We start from the raw sequence: 15,582 nt of genomic DNA on the forward strand, positions 1-15,582 counted from the left end.
TCTTCAGTATGTTAATGCGGTGTATCACACCGATTTATTTACAGATATTGAAGAATCCTTGCATCCCTGGGATAAATCCCACTTGATCATGGTGGATGATCCTTTTAATGTGTTGTTGGATTTGGTTTGCTAGTATTTTGTTGAGTATTTTTGCATCTGTGTTCATCAGAGATATTCAGCCACCGTCTTTATTTAGAGATAGGAAAGCAGGGAGAGTAAGAAAACCTTCACCTTGACCTGCAGCCTAACCCCCAAGAACAATGCTCCCATCACGTGGCCTGGCATCTGTCTTCCCATGTTCGATGTCCTTCTCTTTCGTATTACAGGACATGACCATGCCTCAAATTTCTTTTCTTTGGTTGCTTAATTCCTACTAGTTCTCCCTGAAGTAAAACCTGTTCCCTGACAATTTCCAATTTGGTTTTGTGACATCACAGAACGACTCCAACTATTTCAAAAGGTGGTACATTATTAAAAGCAAATTATTCCTTTTATTTGGGGCTAGGGAACGAAGGTGTGTAGCTAAATTAAACTCATTTAGAAGAGTCCCCAAAGGCTGGTAATTGTTTCTTTAATTTCTTGGATTTTGAAGGTTTTAGATCCTGATGTGATAGTAACTGACATATCTACCTCTTTGCCTCCATTGAAGCCGGGGCTCCAGTATGTCAATTCCTTGTCCCAGAGCCTAACATGGCTCCCTTGGGTATCTGTAATTTACAGCACAGGGGAGCCAAAAATGTCCTTAGATTTGTTCCCATCAACACCCTTCCTTCCCTACAGGAATGAGCGTTGCCATTTCCTGCCCTCCCACCCTCATGGTGAGTCAACAACTTTCAACACTCAACTTCCCAACAACTTGGAAAGAAAGTGATAATAATACTTGACATGTAAAGCCCTTAATTGCTTTTGAATCATCCCCACTAATGGATCTCACTGAGTTCTCCTAGCAAACCTACTGGCTGTGGAGCAGAGGGAATGCTGTTATTCCCACTTCACAGAGACAGGCTTAGACAGGTCGAGGGACTCACTCCAGATTTTGTAACTTCTAAATTGCAAGGTAGGGATTTGAACCCAGGTCTAAATGACCTGGAATCCTGGGTTTGCCCCACTTGGTCACAGTTGCCTCAAAAGCCATGGGCATCTCCCAACACCAAGTCCTCATCCCTCCATCATGTCTTTGCAACCCTGCCTGCCCTTCTTCAGGCAGCTCTCAGTCGGGGCCCCTCACTTCTCCCAGCTGCAGCCAGGCCGGCCTCTTCTCTCCTGACGGCCCACTTGATTCCCACTCCTGTGGCTCTGTTCACGCTGCTCTTTGCTCTGGAGAATCTGTGCCTTCTCTCCAACACCTCCTTCTCCATGACTTTGCTATGCCCCTTCCTAACAATGCCTTCGAACCTTGTCTTTCCATGGAGGCTCTGATTTTATTTGGTCTTGTGCTACTTCCTAAAAATTCCTTGAGTTAACTTTGTCTCCCAACTAGATTAGAAATTTTCTTATGGGAAGACAGTGTTTTTGCTTCTGCATTAGAAGGCCTGTCGGTGTGCGGACACCACTCATGCTGGCTTGGGAAAGCCAGTTATTAGGCTGCTGGATTGCGCCGGTTCATTTCACTATGGTACTTTGAAATCAGCCACGGTGGAAGTATTTATACCGCAGATGTTGGTAAATCAGTACCCCCTAGCCCTCCATTTAGGAGGGCTGGTTGGTGAACCTTTACCACCACACCACTGGCATAGGCTGTAAATTCAGATTAGTTTTTAAAAAATTACCCCGATTATCCCATGGTCCCTAACTGACAAGTGGGGGAAACAGAAATAGCTCTTATCTTTTTATTCCCCCCCTGGAGAAATTATTCTGCCCCTGGATTTATATTCCATTGTATTGAGGAAATGTTCGTGCACTCATTCTTGTTTAAAAGTCAGAAGCGCTGTAGCTGCCACTCAGAGTGGAAAGAGGGGCTGAGCTTCCCTTTTCTCAGGCTGTTTAAAGGGAATGGGGTGGGCCCGGGGGTTCTCAGGCTGGACAGGGAGGCTGAGATCCCTTGTGACAGTTATATAAGACCCAAAACCCAGACTTTGGGAAAGGCACGGAAACAGAACTCTTGTCTTCTCGTGAGATTTTCCTGTTGCCGAAGAGAGTGATGTCCTATCTTGTGAGTGGACTTCACTGGAGGCCGTGCGTGTTCCCTGACATTGTCCTAGAGGAGGGCAGATCCTGGGGCAGTCAGTGGTCTGTCAACTCCTGGAGGCGACAGAAATCCCAGGGGAGGAGTGCACCGGACGCTTGTTCACCACAGGAGATACCAGAGGAGGGAGAGAGCCTGAAAGGCTGTGGTTGCACTTATGACGCAGATGGGGGCTCAGAGCCATGGTAGTTTGGAGAATTTATATAAATGCGACCTCATGTGCACCCTCATTGAGGTGGAGGCATGTCAAATACATTCTCTCAAAGAACAAAACCAGTTCTACTCCTTTGCATTCCTCAGACACCCTGCATGATGCTGACCATGGCTTTGAGGTTCACCTCCCTGACCCTGGCCCCAGGGCACTGGGATAATCTGAGGGTCAGCTTCGTGGCTCGGAGAAAAGGGACTGCCCACAGCGAGGCCAGGTTTTGAATGGCTGCCATTCTCAAGGTGGGCATCTGGTCAGAAATCCATGCTCTGCATGGAGATGGCTTCTTCCTTGTCCCAGCTCAGAGAACTCTCCCCTCTCTCCAGGCCTTGGTCCCACTTTAAACACAGACATTAGTTCAGGATAAGACTGAGCCAAACTATGATGCCTCAAATATGTTCATTAGCCCTTTGGTTTGAAAGAATCAAGGGGATCACTCATAATGAGGGATCTGATTGTCATAGTTCGTATGAAATTTAAATCCTTTAAGCTAAATCTGAATTTCTAAACCAAAGTGTGCTCTCTCCAGTTTCCCAGTTCCGACTGCAGGGGACTCTGGCAGGACAGTGATGGGAGGTCCTTCATACATTTTCCACTCTATTCTCTGTCTTAAATCCTGCCTTCTGGGATTCCCTGGTGGCGCAGTGGTTAGGAGTCCGCCTGCCGATGCCGGAGACACGGGTTCGTGCCCTGGTCCGGGAAGATCCCACATGCCGCGGAGCGGCTGGGCCCGTGAGCCATGGCCGCTGAGCCTGCGCGTCCAGAGCCTGTGCTCCGCAGCGGGAGAGGCCACAACAGTGAAAGGCCCGCGTACCGCAAAAAAAAAAACAAAAAAACCCCAAACCTGCCTTCTAAAAACAGACTCCTTCTGTTTGTAAAAAACGGAACTGGTATTATCCAAAATTCCTGTCTGTTTTCCCTTAAGACCTCTATACATCCTCCTCATGGATAGTGATTCCTTCTTTCCAAACAGTTTCCTACAGCATCAGTCGCTGGTCCAGGAAGGTACAAGGCATTCCGTTGCTCCAGCAGCAAATGTTGCTGCTTGAAACAGTCAAACTCTTCTCCTCTGTCCCTCTACCCTCATCTATATTCTTGCCAGGTAGTTCCTATGCTCCAACCCAAATGCTGGGATTGCTGAGTCCTGGTCCTTGTCAGTGCCCTTCTTATTTTCTCTCTAGAGGTGTGTCCGTTCATCCTAAAATCCTTTCCCAACTCTGACCACCCCAAAGTGCTACAACCCCATCACGTCTTCACGTCCTCTCGGTTCTTATGTAAATGTATCACCTGGGCTCAGGGCTGGAAGTCAGGGGACACAAGTTCTAGTCCTGGATGTGCAACTTAATTAACTTCCCTATGCCTCCCTTCCTCTTCTAACAACTGGGGATGCTAACAGCAGCCTCATAGGGCTGAGATGATGCTAGAAGGAGAGGATCTCAGTGTAAGGGGTTACTGTCATTATGATGACATCTTGGTGAGCTCACATTAACTTGTGTGGCTCTGTACCTCAGGGGACCAAGGAAAGGCAAGAGAGAGCCAGCAAATGCCAGACGAAGCAAATGCCAGACGAAGCAAGTGCCAACCATCTCGGACCACAGTTGGAAAAATACAGGCAGCCTTAAGACGGGCTCGGCCTCTGTAACATATGTCAGTGTCTACACGGACACAGACCGGAGTGTGCTAATGGTGTTGGCATGCACATGTGTGTGTCAGGGTGTGTGTGAGCACGCACGTGTGTTCTAGCACATGTGGGAGGCATGCATATGTGTACAAGTGATTGTGTGGAGGCATGCACATGTTCACGTGTAGGTCCGCGTATCGACTTGGTGCACAAAATTGATTTCAAAGTGAAAACAAAATATTTTTATTCCACAGTTTGGAGTTAAGGAACAGCATTTGGTGTTTTGTTCTTTAATGTTCCTCTGTATATCCTCAGTAGAGCTTTTGTATTCCCACTCCCATTGAAAAACCAGGTAGCTGTTCATCTCTTTGGCTGATGGGGAAAAGAGTATGACTGACAAAGTCTATTAGTAAGTCTTAAATCTTATTTTAGGCATAGATTTTTTTTTTTTTTTTACTTCTTCCCCAAATTTCAGAGAGGCTACTGACTAGACACCTTGAAAAGGAATGAATTTTATGTCTCCCCTCTCTCTGGCGGAGAGATACAACTGAACAATCAAGTGACTGGCGTGCAAGTAAAGAAAAGGAAAAAGATACCGGAAGCCTGAATAATTGAGAAACTTCATCAGTATCCAGCAGCCAACCACTGACTTTGAGCCACATCTCAAAGTAGTGCTGGCTGGTGAATAGAAGTGGGGGGCTGGACTTGGGTTCCAATCCCCACTCGGATACTTTTTAACGGTGTGGCTTTAGAAAGGCTATTCAACCTCTCTTCACCTTTAAGAGGTCGACGATACCGCACAGGGGAATGGTGAGGGCCGAATTAGATAACACAGGTGGAGTGCTTCACACATACCCATTATGAGAGCTATTAAGTAAACATGCATTTCCCTGGGTTTTGGCTCCAAGCCTAAACAAGAGGTGTGAGGATTCTGTGAAGGTCGCTATTGCCTTTCCTCATTTAGGCAGTGACATGGTCCAAAGCATGTTATGCTTCCTGCCCTCCTTCCTGGATCCCCCATCAACAGCTGACCAGGCAGGACCCCCTGTCACCCTCCTTCTCACTTTTCCTGTTCCTCTTTGTCTCCAGATCACCAATTGAAGCTGCCACATTTCTTCTCTAAACTTCTGGGCCTTCCTTAGTCATGTCCCTATTATCTCCTTGCTCAGCACACACAGGTAAAAATGAAAAGGCTTTACATCATCAAGAACTTTGGTTTCCTCATTATGAACACAAAAGAGTAGGATTCTCCCTCCCACCTCCACCCATTAAGGTGTAAAGAGAAGTCAGTCCTCCTTTCCAGAGAGATCTGAAAGGAGATCCAGGACCATGCACAGATTCTGGGGCATCCCATGGGATAGGGCTGCCAGATAAAATACAGGATGCTCCATTAAGTTTGTTTGCTCTTGCTTGCTAATCAGGCAACCCTGCACCGGGGGATCCCTGCCCACACCCTGGTTGCTCGTGCCTAAGAAGCTCAGCGCTACCCACCTGTGAACCGCAGCGCCACACACGCTGGAGTAGGATGCATAGACGTCAGTGCCATAAACGTGGTACCTGGGGTCTTGGCATCCTGCTGGACATTTCACAATGAACTCGGGATTGATTATCTTTCCAGCTCTCACATCACAGTTGATCTGAGGCACAGCTGGGAATGCAAAATGAGGTCAAGATTACACCTTGTGGTATCAGCTTATATATGGGGTGACTGTTAGGTCATAACTGTTCATTTACTTAATCTCTAAAAGCCAGAGCCTGGGCTGACCCTGGATCCCCTCCATATAATGAAAGCAAAGAGGTAATTAGGACATCCCTCAGACCAAAAGAGCAATCACCATCCACTGCACTTAACCTGCTGAGAACGAGAACAAGAGGCTCATTCCTGTGCTTATTCGAACCATTAATTAATTGAAGAAGAGAACGCTGGGAAAAGACCTGCCTCCAATGGACAGAAATGTCAGCCTTAGTCCACGATTAGAGAATACTGGTTTTTCAGATGCTCTGGAGCTAGCCCAGGAAAAGAGGAAACTCAGAAAACCTCGCAGGAAGAAGAAAGGTATCGGAAAGGGCGAGCGAGAGAGCATGGGCCTTGCGTCGGGACCAGCCAGGACAAGGTGGGCTGCTGCAGCAGAGGCCCCGGGCTGGAGCCTGCGGGGAGCACGGGGATGGGCAGGCCTGGGCCGGGTGAAGGAGGCGTGAGTGCTTGTGTTCTGTGCGGGAGGTGGGACTCCATGGAAGGTTTTTGGACAGGCGAGATAGATAATGAAGTGATCTTTTGTCTCGGTCCTAGAGGCTGGGTCCTAGCTTCAGGGTCAAGATGGGAGTGATCTTTGCTCATCTGCCTCCACACTCAGTGGAAAGCTGGGGACTGCCCTGCTAGGCATCCAGGGGAAGCTCATTCATTCTGTCCTCCCTCCTCTCTGGCTTGGTGACGCCATTGACAGGCTAGCAGTATTCACTAGGCAAGGCTGCTGGAGCCCAAAGCTTGCTTAGGGATGAGACAGCGTAGATGCTCTCGTGGCAGTGCCTAAAAGGGGGTGTGGCTGCATCTTCCCTGAAAAAAATTTCCCTCAAAAACTCCTGAATGAAAAGGTCTCCTAGAGGATATTGATGCCTGGGAGCTAGGAATAGATTCTCTAGAAGGGACTCTGAAACATAATCACTATTCAAAGAGTAAGCAGGCTCTGGAGGGATCTGGAAACCACCAGATGGGAGGGCTGCCTGGCACAGATGGGGCGTTTGGCCATAAGAAGGCAAGCATTTGGAGGCAAATATAGCTGTTTCACAAGTAGGACGGTCGTGTGCTATGGCATCAGAGGACTGAGCTAGAGCTAAGGGGGAGATTTTCTACGGAGGCATTTTTTGCCAAAAAGAACTTTCTAGTAAATGAAGTTGCCCTTGAAGGAAGAGGCTGGAAGTATGCAAGCAGGGACTGAACAGTTGAAGAAGGGATGTCTCCACTGGGTGGGAGGTAGAAAGCAAGCCCCGCCCAGTGGTAAGAGTCTGTGATTACAAACATGGATTCAGGATCTCTGCCAGGCCACCCATCCTCTAACTGGGTTACTGAGATGTTCTCAGAGTTGTTAATAGCTTCCAGCTGTATCCAAAATGCACTTTTTTTTTTTTTAACCCTTATGTATCTGAATGGAGCAGAGTTGCATTTCATTCAGACTGGAGAGAGAACTAAAGTTAGAACTCCTGCTCTTTTCCTAAACACCCCTCCCAGACAGTCTTGGCCACGCAGGGCTGGGCCAGCATGGAAGTCCTTCTCCTGGGAGCCTGGGGGCTGAGTGTGATCACAGGCTAAAACAATTTGTGGTCCACATTAAGGAGGGAAGCGCTGCGCTTAAAATGGTTTTGTGGTTTCGTTCTTCCCACCACAGGCTGCTTCCTCTCCAAAGTTATTTTCTTTTTATCTTTCATTCTTTTAAACCCTGATACTCAAGGCTGCATTGACTATTTTGAGTCTTGGATTATTGTTCTAAAATGCCAGTTGTGGGACTGAAGATGCCTGTGTAGTCTCTCCTTAAATTAGTTAGTTGTTGGATCACTGGGTGTAACTAAATGCTTTCAGCTCTCCTCCCTTCCACAGATCACTGCCCCACTCCCGAATGCATCTCCTCCCTTAGATGTAAAGAAAATGGAAGCATTCCTTCTCAGCTCTTAGTTACATGAAATAGGAAGTGACGAGCTCTGTGACCTGGGATTCAATTTGGATGTGACTTTGTCACCCTGAGGGTTTGGATCTCCTGGTAGGCCAACCCAACTCTCCTGGAGTTGTAAACTGGGCTCTATCTAGAAGCTTATTGCATGAGTGTCATACAGTGGTCAAACTTATTGCAAGACAGGTGCAGATGTAGTAGAATTTTCCGTGAAATAGTTGGTTTAAAAAAATAAGGGGAAAAGTGTCACATGGGAATATTTTGCTTCCGGCTAATCAATTCCCACCCCCCCACACACACACCCCGCCCCTTCCTGTGGGGGGAATTTGTTTTTTGTTTTACTTTTTGCTTTGTCTTGTTTTTACAAAGGCCTGGGCAAGCCCTTAAATAAGATCTGCTGCTTTATCTGCACCCAGCTGGATTAGAAAACTTGGTGAGTTAGCTCATCCCACGGGGTGGGGGGCTGTAAAATGATATCAAGCACATATGCTCATGCACTTTGGAAGAACAGGGTACAATGACAAAGTTGGCCAAAGGTCAAATATTTGTTCAATTTGTACAGAAAATTCAGCCGGAGAGAGTGAGCTAATTACAATTTCAGAGTAATTGCCAAAATCATTGGCAAGTGTAACGTCTTAATCCAGCTGGCAAGAAGCAGTCATCTGCATCTTTTCTGGCTGCTCTTCTCTGAGTATATGGAAACCACGATTTATTCTTTTACAGTATTTTCTCAGTTATTTGTGAAGTAGTCTGTTTTCTTATAACCTTCCAGGAATCTTCCATCCATCCGCTTAAAGCCGAAATGATAATGATTTATCTTTGTATTTCCTCTGAATACATTTGAACTATTCCACCTTACGGCTTAGGTCTTCCTTTTCTCTCTTTCTCTTCTGTCGTATAGGTTCATTTTCTTTTTTTTAACATCTTTATTGGCGTATAATTGTTTTACAATGGTGTGTTAGTTTCTGCTTTATAACAAATGAATCAGCTATACATATACATACATCCCCATATCTCCTCCCTCTTGCATCTCCCTCCCACCCTCCCTATCCCACCCCTCTAGGTGGTCACAAAGCACCGAGCTGATCTCCCTGTGCTATGCGGCTGCTTCCTACTGCCCATCTATTTTACATTTGGTAGTGTATATATGTACATGCCACTCTCTCACTTCGCCCCAGCTTCCCCTTCCCCCTCCCCCTCCCCATGTCCACAAGTCCACTCTCTACATGTGTCTTTATTCCTGTCCTGCCCTTAGTTTCCACAGAACCATTTTTTTTTAGATGCTATATATATGTGTTAGCATACAGTATTTGTTTTTCTGACTTACTCTGTATGACAGACTCTAGGTCCATCCACCTCACTACAAATAACTCAATTTCATTTCTTTTTATGGCTGAGTAATATTCCCTTGTATATATATGCCACATCTTCTTCATCCATTCATCTGTCAGTGGACACTTAGGTTGCTTCCATGTCCTGGCTATTGTAAATAGAGCTGCAGTGAACATTGTGGTACATGACTCTTTTTGAACTATGGTTTTCTCAGGGTATATGCCCAGTAGTGGGATTGCTGGGTAGTATGGTAGTTCTATTTTCAGTTTTTTAAGGAACCTCCATACTGTTCTCCATTCTGGCTGTATCAATTTACATTCCCACCAACAGTGCAAGAGGGTTTCCTTTTCTCCACACCCTCTCCAGCATTTATTGTTTGTAGACTTTTTGATGATGGCCATTCTGACTGGTATGAGGTGATACCTCATTGTAGTTTTGATTTGCATTTCTCTAACGATTAGTGATGTTGAGCATCCTTTCATGTGTTTGTTGGAAATCTGTATATCTTCTTTGGATAAATGTCTGTTTAGGTCTTCTGCCCATTTTTGGATTGGGTTGTTTGTTTTTTTGATATTGAGCTGCATGAGCTGCTTGTATATTTTGGAGATTAATCCTTTGTCAGTTGATTCGTTTGAAAATATTTTCTCCCATTCTGAGGGTTGTCTTTTCGTCTTGTTTATGGTTTCCTTTGCTGTGCAAAAGCTTTTAAGTTTCATTAGGTCCATTTGTTTATTTTTGTTTTTATTTCCATTTCTTTAGGAGGTGGGTCAAAAAGGATCTTGCTGTGATTTATGTCATAGCATGTTCTGCCTATGTTTTCCTCTAAGAGTTTTACAGTGTCTGGCCTTACATTTAGGTCTTTAATCCACTTTGAGTTTATTTTTATGTATGGTGGTAGGGAGTGTTCTAATTTCATTCATTTACATGTAGCTGTCCAATTTGCTCAGCACCACTTATTGAAGAGGCTTTCTTTTCTCCATTGTATATTCTTGCCTCCTTTACCAAAGGTAAGTTGACTATATGTGCGTAGGTTTATCTCTGGGCTTTCTATCCTGTTCCATTGATCCATATTTCTGTTTTTGTGCCAGTATCATACTGTCTTGATTACTGTAGCTTTGTAGTAGTGTCTGAAGTCTGGGAGCCTGATTCCTCCAGCTCCGTTTTTCTTTCTCGAGATTGCTTTGGCTATTTGGGGTCTTTGGTGTTTCCATACAAGTTGTGAAATTTTTTGTTCTAGTTCTATGAAAAATGCCAGTGGTAGTTTGATAGAGATTACACTGAATCTGTAGATTGCTTTGGGTAGTATAGTCATTTCCACAATGTTGATTCTTCCAATCCAAGAACATGGTATATCTCTCCGTCTGTTTGTATCATCTTTAGTTTCTTTCATCAGTGTCTTATAGTTTTCTGCATACAGGTCTTTTGTCTCCTTAGGTAGGTTTTTTCCTAGGTATTTTATTCTTTTTGTTGCAGTGGTAAATGGGAGTGTTTCCTTAATTTCTCTTTCAGATTTTTCATCATTAGTGTATAGGAATGCAAGAGATTTCTGTGCATTGATTTTGTATCCTGCTACTTTGCCAAATTCATTGGTTAGCTCTAGTAGTTTTCTGGGTAGCATCTTTAGGATTCTCTATGTATAGTATCATGTCATTTGCAAACAGTGACAGCTTTACTTCTTCTTTTCTGATTTGGATTCCTTTTATCTCTTTTTCTTCTCTGATTGCTGTGGCTAAAACTTCCAAAACTATGTTGAGTAATAGTGGTGAGAGTGGGCAACCTTGTCTTGTTCCTGATCTTGGAGGAAATGGTTTCAGTTATTCACCATTGAGAATGATGTTGGCTGTGGGTTTGTCATATATGGCCTTTATTATATTGAGGTAGGTTCCCTGTCTGCCTACATTCTGGAGGGTTTTTATCATAAATGGGTGTTGAATTTTGTCAAAAGCTTTTTCTGCATCTATTGAGATGATCATATGGTTTTTCTCCTTCTGTTTGTTAATATGGTTTATCACATTGATTGATTTGTGTATATTGAAGAATCCTTGCATTCCTGAGATAAACCCCACTTGATCATGGTGTATGATCCCTTTAATGTGCTATTGGATTCTGTTTGCTAGTATTTTGTTGAGGATTTTTGCATCTATGTTCATCAGTGATATGGGCCTGTAGTTTTCTTCTTTGTGACATCTTTCTTTGGCTTTGGTATCAGGGTGATGGTGGCCTCTTAGATTGAGTTTTGGAGTGTTCCTCCCTCTGCTATATTTTGGAAGAGTTCGAGAAGGATAGGTATTAGCTCCTCTCTAAATGTTTGATAGTATTTGCCTGTGAAGCCATCTGGTCCTGGGCTTTTGTTTGTTGGAAGATTTTTAATCACAGTCTCAATTTCAGTGCTTGTGATTGGTCTGTTTACATTTTCTATTTCTTCCTGGTTCAGTCTTAGAAGGTTGTGCTTTTCTAAGAATTTGTCCATTTTATTGGCATAAATTGCTTGTAGTAATCTCTCATGATCTTTTGTATTTCTGCAGTGTCAGTTGTTACTTCTCCTTTTTCATTTCTAATTCTCTTGATTTGAGTCTTCTTCCTTTTTTTCTTGATGAGTCTGGCTAATGGTTTATCAATTTTATCTTCTCAAAGAACCAGCTTTTAGTTTTATTGATCTTTGCTACTGTTTCCTTCTTTTCATTTATTTCTGATCTGATCTTTATGATTTCTTTCCTTCTGCTAACTTCGGGGTTTTTTTGTTCTTCTTTCTCTAATTGCTTTAGGTGTAAGGTTAGGTTGTTTATTTGAGATGTTTCTTGTTTCTTGAGGTAGGATTGTATTGCTATAAAATTCCCTCTTAGAACTGCTTTTGCTGCATCTCATAGGTTTTGGGTCATTGTGTTTTCATTGTCATTTGTTTCTAGGTATTTTTAAATTGCCTCTTTGATTTCTTCAGTGATCTCTTGGTTATTTAGTAGTGTATTGTTTAGACTCCATCTGTTTGTATTTCCTACAGATTTTTTCCTGTAATTGATATCTAGTCTCATAGCATTGTGGTTGGAAAAGATACTTGATATGATTTCAATGTTCTTAAATTTACCAAGGCTTGATTTGTGACCCAAGATATGATCTATCCTGGAGAATGTTCCATGAGCACTTGAGAAGAAAGTGTATTCTGTAGTTTTTGGATGGAATGTCTTATAAATATCCATTAAGTCCATCTTGTTTAATGTATCACTTAAAACTTGTGTTTCCTTATTTATTTTTGTTTTGGATGATCTGTCCATTGGTGAAAGTGGGGTATTAAAGTCACCTACTATTGTTGTGTTACTGTCGATTTCCCCTTTTATGGCTGTTAGCATTTGCCTTTTGTATTGAGGTGATCCTATGTTGGGTGCATAAAGATTTACAATTGTTATATCTTCTTCTTGGATTGATCCCTTGATCATTATATAGTGTCCTTCTTTGTCTCTTGTAATAGTCTTTAAAGTCTGTTTTGTCTGATACGAGAGTTGCTACTACGGCTTCCTTTTGATTTCCATTTGCATGGAATATCTTTTTCCATCCCCTCACTTTCAGTCTGTATGTGTCCCTAGGTCTGATGTGGGTCTCTTGTAGACAGCATATATATGGGTCTTGTTTTTGTATCTATTCAGCCAGTCTATGTCTTTTGGTTGGAGCCTTTAATCCATTTTCATTTAAGGTAGTTATCAATATGTAGGTTCCTATTACCATTTTCTCAATTGTTTTGTGTTTTTTTATTGTAGGTCTTTTCCTTCTCTTGTGTTTCCTGCCTAGAGAAGTTCCTTCAGCATTTGATGTAAAGCTGGTTTGGTGGTGCTGAATTCTCTTAGCTTTTGCTTATTTGTAAAGGTTTTAATTTCTCTGTCAAATCTGAATGAGATCCTTGTTATGTAGCGTATTCTTGCTTGTAGGTTTTTCCCTTTCATCACTTTAAATATGTCCTGCCACTTCCTTCTGGCTTGCAGAGTTTCTGCTGAAAGATCAGCTGTTAACCATGTGGGGATTTCCTTGTATGTTACTTGTTGCTTTTCCCTTGCTGCTTTTAATATTTTTTCTTTGTATTTAATTTTTGATAGCTTGATTAATATGTGTCTTGGCGTGTTTCTCCTTGGATTTATCCTGTATGGGACTCTCTGCGCTTCCTGGACTTGATTGACTATTTCCTTTCTCATATTAGGGAAGTTTTCAACTATAATCTCTTCAAATATTTTCTCAGTCCCTTCCTTTTTCTCTTCTTCTTCTGGGACCCCTGTAATTCGCATGTTGGTGCATTTAATATTGTCCAAGAGGTCTCGGAGACTGTCCTCCATTCTTTTCATTCGTTTTTCTTTATTCTGCTCTGCACTAGTTATTTCCACTATTTTATCTTCCAGGTCACTTATCCGTTCTGCCTCAGTTATTCTGCTATTGATCCCTTCTAGAGAATTTTTAATTTCATTGATTGTGTTGTTCATCATTGTTTGTTTGCTCTTTGGTTCTTCTAGGTCCTTGTTATACGTTTCTTGTCTTTTCTCCATTCTATTTCCACAATTTTGGATCATCTTTACTGTCATTACTCTGAATTCTTTTTCAGGAAGACTGCATATTTCCTCTTCAAGTGTTTGGTCTGGTGGGTTTTTACCTTGCTCCTTCACCTGCTGTGTGTTTCTCTGTCTTCTCATTTTGCTTAACTTACTTTGTTTGGGGTCTCCTTTTCACAGGCGGCAGGTTCGTAGTTCCCGTTGTTTTTGGTGTCTGCCCCCAGTGGGTAAGGTTGGTTCAGTGAGTTGTGTAGGCTTCCTGGTGGAGAGGACTGGTGCCTGTTTTCTGGTGCATGAGGCTGGATCTTGTCTTTCTGTTAGGCAGAGCTGCATCTGGTCGTGTGTTTTGGGGTTTCTGTGAACTTATTATGATTTTAGGCAGCCTCTCTTCTACTGGGTGGTGTTGTGTTCCTCTCTTGTTGTTTGGCTTAGGGTGTCCAGCACTGTAGCTTGCTGGTTGTTGAGTGGAGCTGGGTCTTAGCATTGAGATGGAGATCTCTGGGAGAGCTTTCGCTGTTTGATATTATGTGAAGCCAGGAGGTCTCTGGTGGACCAATGTCCTGAACTCTGCTCTCCCACCTCAGAGGCACTGGCCTGACACCCAGCCAGAGCACCAAGACCCTGTCAGCCACATAGCTCAGAAGAAAAGGGAGAAAGAACAAAAGAACGAAAGAAAGAAAGAAACGAAGAATGAGAGAAAGAAAGAAAGAAAGTAGGAAGGAATGAAGGAAAGAACGAATGGGAGAAAGAATGAAAGAAAGAAGGAAAGTAAGAAAGAAGGAAAGAAAGAAAGAATGAGAGAAAGAAAGAAAGGATAAAATAAAGTTATTAAAATAAAAAATTATTAAAAATTTAAAAATAACAAAAAACAGACAGAACCCTAGGACAAATGGTAAAAGCAAAGCTATACAGAAAAAATCACACAAAGAAGCATACACATACACACTCACAAAAAGAGAAAAAGGAAAAAAAATGTATATATAAAAGAAAAAGGAGAGAGCAACCAAATCAATAAACAAATCTACCAATGATAATAAACTCTAAGTACTCAACTAAGATAAACATAAAACCAGAAACAAATTAGATGTAGAAAACAAACCCCAAGTCTACAGTTGCTCCCAAAATCCACCGCCTTAATTTTGGGATCATCCGTTTTCTATCAGGTATTCCACAGATGCAGGGTACATCAAGTTGACTGTGAGATTTAATCCGCTGCTCCTGAGGCTACTGGGAGAGATTTCCCTTTCTCTTCTTTGTTCGCACAGCTCCCGGGGTTCAGCTTTGGATTTGGCCCTGCCTCTGTGTGTAGGTCGCCTGAGGGCATCTGTTCTTCTCTGAGACAGGATGGAGTTAAAGGAGCGGCTTATTAGGGAGCTCTGGCTCACTCAGGTCAGGGGGAGGGAGGGGTATGGAATGTGGGGTGAGCCTGTGGTGGCAGAGGCCAGCATGATGTTGCAACAGCCTGAGGAGCGCCGTGTGTTCTTCTGGGGAGGTTGTCCCTGGATCATGGGACCCTGGCAGTGGCGGGCTGCACAGGCTCCCGGGAGGGGAGGTGTGGATAGTGACCTGTGCTCGCATACAGGCTTCTTGGTGGCTGCAGCAGCAGCCTTAGCATTTCATGCCCGTCTCTGGGGTCTGCGCTGATAGCCGCGGCTCGTGCCCGTCTCTGGAGCTCGTTTAGGCGGTGCTCCGGATCCCCTCTTCTCATGCAACCTGAAAGAATGGTCTCTTGCCTCTTAGGCAGTTCCAGACTTCTTCCCGGACTCCCTCCCAGCTAGTTGTGGCGCACTAGCCCCCTTCAGGCTGTGTTCACGCCACCAACCCCAGTCCTCTCCCTGGGGTCTGACCTCCGAAGCTGGAGCCTCAGCTCCTAGCTCCCGCCCGCCCCGGAGGGGGAGCAGACAAGCCTCTCGGGCTGGTGAGTGCTGGTTGGCACCGATCCTCTGTGTGGGAATCTCTCCACTTTGTCCTCTGAACCCCTGTTGCTGTGCTCTCCTCCGTGGCTCCAAAGCTTTCCCCCCGCCCACCCCCTATCTCTGCCAGTGAAG

At 43.9% G+C, this 15,582-nt stretch overlaps 1 protein-coding gene across 6 annotated transcripts in view; it reads right to left on the reverse strand.

The window, feature by feature from the left end:
• The window catches only part of VIT (vitrin), a 125,835-nt gene that overhangs the window by 60,240 nt on the left and 50,013 nt on the right, over nucleotides 1–15,582 (reverse strand). For all 6 annotated transcript variants that reach the window (XM_073791672.1, XM_073791671.1, XM_019942995.3 and 3 more), the window contains exon 4: nucleotides 5,506–5,662. In XM_073791672.1, the coding sequence (XP_073647773.1) occupies nucleotides 5,506–5,662 (157 nt within the window). The remainder of the gene's footprint in view (nucleotides 1–5,505; nucleotides 5,663–15,582) is intronic.

This window comes from Tursiops truncatus, chromosome 14 (genome assembly GCF_011762595.2).
Source record: "Tursiops truncatus isolate mTurTru1 chromosome 14, mTurTru1.mat.Y, whole genome shotgun sequence".
In the NCBI taxonomy this organism is placed as follows: domain Eukaryota; kingdom Metazoa; phylum Chordata; class Mammalia; order Artiodactyla; family Delphinidae; genus Tursiops; species Tursiops truncatus.